At 36.5% G+C, this 6,000-nt stretch overlaps 1 protein-coding gene across 1 annotated transcript; it reads left to right on the top strand.

Moving 5' to 3' along the window:
- On the top strand, window positions 235-5,955 carry LOC18609768 (protein WVD2-like 7). The gene is made up of 9 exons (XM_018116372.1): window positions 235-604; window positions 1,874-2,803; window positions 3,016-3,234; window positions 3,386-3,429; window positions 3,513-3,602; window positions 3,685-3,781; window positions 3,882-3,953; window positions 4,126-4,236; window positions 5,223-5,955. The coding sequence occupies exons 1-9, from the start codon at window positions 563-565 to the stop codon at window positions 5,676-5,678; spliced, it is 2,061 nt and encodes a 686-aa protein (XP_017971861.1). The 5' UTR covers window positions 235-562; the 3' UTR covers window positions 5,679-5,955.

Raw genomic sequence — 6,000 nt, 5'->3', positions numbered from 1 at the left:
GACACGTGGGACATCCCTACTAGTTCAATCCCTGTTACGCTGCCGTTTTAAACTGACCACGATTCATATCAGAATCCTCTCCCTCTGATCTGAAATCAGAGCCGTTTGATTCTTAATGAGGTGATCTGATGAGTACAAGACAAAAAAGACAACCAACCCCGCATGATAATATATAATTTTTTTTTAAAATGTTTTATTATAATGAATATGTTTTGATCGTCTAAACTTTTTAAGTTCCTCGCAAACTTTTTACACTTAACACTGAACACAACAAACTCACAAAAGCAATTAAAAAAGAAAAAAAAGGGATAGGGCAGAAAGATCAGAAAGAAAAGCAAAAGAAAAGAAGAGAAAAGAAAATCTTGGAGCTCTGGTTTTGGTATTTCATTCTTAGTGTGTTACTCGCAAAGCACGTTTAGTTAAGATTCGTTTATTACTGTTGACGTTTTCAAGAAATGTGTTTTGCATTTGGTTGATTTGATCCGTTGATGAGTTAAGGATGTCGGCTGCTGAGTGTTGATTTTTGAGGTAACTGATGCTTGGAGCTTGATTTTGGTTGCAAATGGCGGGAGAGATTGAAGAGCCTTTCAGCATTAGTTTTCAGGCAAATCTTTTTTTTTTCTTCTTTTAAAGTGTTTGGATTTATAAGCTGGAATTATTTTTTTGTCAATTGTGTAGTTATTGTAGTGCTTACTGAATATGTGAGATCGTTTGACGTTAAGAAATGATAAATTGTCTCATTCATTCTTGAATCTTGGCTTTAACTAATGAAATGATAAGCTGATGGATGAAGTTTTTTTTTTAATTTGTTTTATTTTGGACTAAAACAAAGAGCCAAAAAAGAAAATACTGGTTGGTTCACTTGATTTGCAAAGTGAACGTGCATCTTTTCTATATTTTGGTCTTAATTTTTGACAATGATCTCTCTCTCTCTCTCATTTTTTAAACTCTTTATCTGTTTTCCCCCTTGGATGATTGAAGTTTAAGCTTCGTCAATCTGTTTACTTATTATCGATATTTCAGTTTCTGATAATCAACCGGTTGATTTGTTATCGGTCGATAATGATCATTGTTCCTTATGTCATCATATAGAGAAGGCCAAAAGATTTACTTAACCTCTTCCTATGTTCTCTGGATCCTTTCATTATCTGCTTCCGTTAATAATTTTCTAGTTTTTTTTTCCTTGTGGGGGAGGTTGGGGTGGGGGGGCGGAAAGACTAAATTTATGGTAACAGTGATACAATTAGAAAGTTATCATGTACACTGGTAAGTTGCTGTCAATGCTTTCTATATAGCATAATTATCTGCTTTTGCACCAGAGGTATTATCCTTATGGGGGATTACAACTCATAATCAAGGTTCACAATTGTGGGTCCCAGAAATTAATTTGGACGCCACACACATAAACCTAATGATGGTGTCTTGGAAAAGTAATCTAGAGGAGCTGAACCGAAAAATTAGGGCCAGGATGTGCAGAAGATGAATGCCTGCTTTAGACAAAGAACTGCATCTTATCCTTATGTTGACACTAATAGATAAAATTGTAGTATTATATATGTTCTTGTTCTTTTTTAGATTTCAAATTGGCTATGGCAACAGATTTGTTAATTAGAAAGTTCTACTATATTATTCTGAAACATTGAAAGTCTATGGAAGATTGTCACTAACTATAATGGCTCGCAGTATCCCAAGTGCCTCCAGAAGCATTTTTGCTGATGAAATTGGACCAAAAAGAAAAACCTTATAATTGCCAACTTCTTTTATGTGTTTCTGATAGTAAATTGTCTCAGAAAATACAATTTACTTCATTGTAGCAAATAATTTGTCCACCTATTTCATTTATTTTAACTTCTAATTTTTTTGAACTGGGCAGGCAGAATCTTTGCATTCTGGTTCTGTATCATTTGGAAGATTTGAAAACGAACCCCTAGCTTGGGAAAGAAGGTCCTCCTTCTCACACAATAGATATCTTGAAGAGGTTGAGAAATGCTCAAAACCAGGTTCAGTTATTGAGAAGAAAGCTTATTTTGAAGCTCACTTCAGAAAGAAGGCACTTCTTCTTCAGGGTTCATCTGAGGGCCAAAATGGGGGAGAAGATCAAACCTGTGAAAGTGATTTTGTGGAGAACGAGGGTTACAGAGAATATCAAACTGGCAAGGATGATGCTGCAGGGAATAAGGGTTGTGGAGATGAATATCAAACTGGCAAGGATGATGCTGCAGAGAAAAAGGGTTGTGGAGATGAATATCATACTGGCAAGGATGATGCTGCAGAGAACAAGGGTTATGGAGATGAATCTGATCATATAAGTAAAGGTAACCACTGCCATCATTTTGATGAGAATGGCTTAAATGATGCAGATTATGAGGAAGATTTTTGTTGCAAAAATGAAGGGAGCCCATTTGATCATGAAAACAAAGGGAACTGGTTTGATCATGCATATGAAGGTAGCCATTCTGCTCACTTTGACAAGAGTCCTGAAGGTTCAAAATACCTTGGTGAGGGTGCGTTGATGGAATGTGGAAGAGAATATTCTGGTGTTTTATCTGCTCATGAAACTCATGTTTTGGTGGACACTGTCCCTGGAGATGTTAAGGCTGAGGAAACCCATCAAAGTGAAGTTGGATGTGATAAGCCACTTATAAGCAATGATAAACCAGAGGAAGAAGTAAAAGAAAACCATGATGATGATGCAGGTAATATTGATAAATCATTTAAGCCCAGGGATGCATCCCCTAACACTGGAACCACTTGGGAAGTTGATACTACTAATTTAGAAAATGGGCAGAATCATCCTCCAAAGGTATGGGTTTATATTTATATTGGTTCTTGAAATTCTGAAAAACAACTGTCATGTTGATTCAGGTTTATGTTTATATGGGAAGAGTCTTTCACATGGTTTTCTAATTTGATGTGTATATTTCTCTTTATCTCTTATGCATGCTCTCGTAAGTAGACTCAATTTTGTCTTGTTTACCTCCTTGTGGCTTCTACTCATTAATTTTTTCATTCTAGTCGAAGACTGCTATTGAAAGTAAAGCTTCCAAAACAAGGTTGAGGTCTCCAGTGAGTCCTGATCATTCCCAGAAAAACATTTCTCGTGATTCAAAAGTAGCTGCAAAGATTCAGGTGAGAAGGGAAAAAGAAATTTCAGGGAGAATGAAAGCAGAAAAGCTGCCATTACAAACTGCCACTCCAACTCGGCGTTCAATGCACAGATCTCCCAAAAAAGAGGTGAGAATTTTGACTTTGACCTGAAGTTAGAAAAAAAAAATCTTGAAAAAGGCAACATCTGTATTTTACCCTAGTATCCATTCTCTATTAAGCATTTTTATTTTGACTTGTTGCAATTTGAATTTCCTTTTCATTGGTCTTTCTTGCCCAGGATTCTGAAAGATCCAATGCAAAATTAAGCGCTGAGAGTAAAAGGTATGTATTATCTCTTGCATTTCAAGAATATGTATGTTTCATTTGAGGGGATATTTCAAACGCTTATTTCATTCTTGTGGCAGTATAAATGGACCAATGACAAAGAAAGTAATTGAAGCTCAACCTTCTTCATCAAAGAAGATTGAACCTATTGCTTGGCAGACACCAAATAGGTGTGTAGCAACATTATGGGGATTGCTTTATGGCATCAAAATGTTGACTTTTAAACCTTAATGTAGTGTAACTTTAACATAGGCTGAAGCAGACTGTCAATTCATCTAAGGCAGATGTAAAGTCTAGTGCTGGAGTATTCCAATTCAAAAGTGATGAACGGGCAGAAAGGAGAAAAGAGGCAAGCAAGCTTGCTGTCATTCTGAAATTTTTTTTCATTCTTTAGATTAAGGTATACAGTAATGTTTTCCTCTGTTCTTTTTGTCATACAATGGTTTCAGTTCTACATGAAATTAGAAGAGAAAATGCATGCCAAAGAGGCTGAGATGAATCAGATTCAAGCAAGAACACAGGTATGGGAAGCATATGATGTTTAGAATTTACTATTTTAAGTGAAGATGAATTGGTTTTTCTCTATGTGCTTCCTTATTAGTATTTGAAAAGATGGGCCGCTCTAACATTTCTGGACTAATGGGTTGCTAAAATTTGCAAATAAATTGAATGCTTCATTTGCTGTTATTGCAGGAAAAGACAGAGGCTGAGATTAAGCAATTGCGGAAAAGCCTTAATTTCAAAGCAAAACCCATGCCTTCTTTCTATCATGTTGCCGCAACACCCGGATCTACTGGAAACAAGGTACATTAGAAGCTCAATGCACCTGTCATATGTCTTCAGATGTGGTTATTTACACAGAAAAGCACATACGCATGAGTGCATGTGTAACTTGGAACACTTATGTTGACTCCTATGTAATCATACTCTAGCATAATAGCTTTAGGTTACTCTTGTTCATTTCTTATGTAATATCTTGAGAACCTTGATATTTTTGACATTGCATGTGGGATAATCTAATTAGTTATCTGAAGCAATAGCTTTAGGAGATAGGGCAATATTTAAAGCTTGTTCTTTTCACAATTATTAGAGGTTTTTGCATCTTCTTTGCAAACCTATTCTTCACGTTTCTACTGAATGTTTCATACTGGTTTAAGGAAACTTCCTTGTCCTTAGACCTTTCTTTTATGGTATGTGAGAATCTGAAATGAAGTAGATTATCTACAGTAAACAATCAAAGAAGGGAAAAAGAGATACACTTTGGTAGTTGACTGGAGAAGCACAAGGTTGAGTGGGCACTTGTACCTTAATCCTTGTCCTTAATCTCTCACAAGAACAGAGGGTGCGTCAATTTGATCTTCCCAAGTTTCCTTCTTGCCATGGAAATTGGAGTGTTATTTAATGCTATGAGAGCTTTGGATTGCTCTGAGAGTAACAGAACATAGGTGATACATATTTTGAGTATCATAATTTAAATGATTTTAATCTCTAACTTTCTTATCAAGATGGAAACACTGAAATACATTCTATATGGTTTAACATTTATTTGGGTTGTCCTTTCAAGCTGATCATTTATTTTGACTGTCACCTTCAGTATATGATATAAGATTGATAATTTGCTTTTTCTTCTTTCATAGGAAGTTGCACTTATATATCTTTAGATTGGACCTGTATATATTGCTACCTTTTCTTGTGATTAATTGTCCTATGGTAATCCGACTCCTACATTTTGTATTTTTATTCCATTTGTTACTAGATTTAACACTGGCTTTCTTCTATTTCTATCTCAGCCTGCATCATCTACCATGAAATCAGCTAAAGTACGACAGAAGTCAGCAAGTTCAGGGATAGGAGTAACTCCAAGACCGTCATCACTCTCCAAGGAAGCAAATAAACAAGTCCTTTCTGCTAGTGGACCTGTAGTAGAGTTGAATTCTCCTACAGTTGAATCATCACAAGCTGGCACCATATCTTCAACTCCACCAACTGATGGCCACAGCTCTTCTGAATCCGTGACACGACAAAATGTGGTTCTTTTGAAGAAAGAGCGAGAGAAAGAGGGCAGCAATTTGCCAAAGCATCGAATATCAGAGAGTAGTAGTAAGGTTGTAAAAGATCATAAGATTGGTGGCAGGCCAAAAGCGGGAGCCCAGAGAAATAGTGGTGAGATGGTGAGGAAGAACATGAAAAGTGCTGGAATTGGCAGTGGTTCTGGGATGGGCCGTTTGGCAGTTGTGGCTTCCTGAAATGATCTGTCATGGTGTTCCGTCTTCACCCATTCTCCTTTCTCATTAAGCCTAGGCAGCCAGTACAGGTATCCTCGATTCTAATCAATGCACATTGAATTTAAAATGTACCAGGCAGCAGAGAAATGGCAAGACCAAAAGTAGGTTGTTGATATTAGAGTATCCCTACATTGTAGTTATTTTGGTTACTCCAAACAACTTAAATTATGCTGCGTGTAATGCAACATTTAGCTGGATTAGTGAATTAATAATGATGGGTTCGGTTTGAAACTTGAAAGTCTTTTGCACCCCCCACCAACCTCAGTGACAACTATACACATGC

This window comes from Theobroma cacao, chromosome 2 (genome assembly GCF_000208745.1).
Source record: "Theobroma cacao cultivar B97-61/B2 chromosome 2, Criollo_cocoa_genome_V2, whole genome shotgun sequence".
Lineage (NCBI taxonomy): Eukaryota > Viridiplantae > Streptophyta > Magnoliopsida > Malvales > Malvaceae > Theobroma > Theobroma cacao.
This window is presented reverse-complemented; position numbering and strand designations above follow the sequence as displayed.

What these genes read in the sequence shown, in the direction of transcription:
- LOC18609768 (XM_018116372.1), top strand. Translation starts at nt 563, where the DNA reads ATGGCGGGAGAGATTGAAGAGCCTTTCAGCATTAGTTTTCAG. An exon ending in CTTTCAGCATTAGTTTTCAG is followed by an intron (nt 605 to 1,873) that starts GCAAATCTTTTT and finishes TGAACTGGGCAG; the next exon opens with GCAGAATCTTTGCATTCTGG. An exon ending in CCGGATCTACTGGAAACAAG is followed by an intron (nt 4,237 to 5,222) that starts GTACATTAGAAG and finishes TTTCTATCTCAG; the next exon opens with CCTGCATCATCTACCATGAA.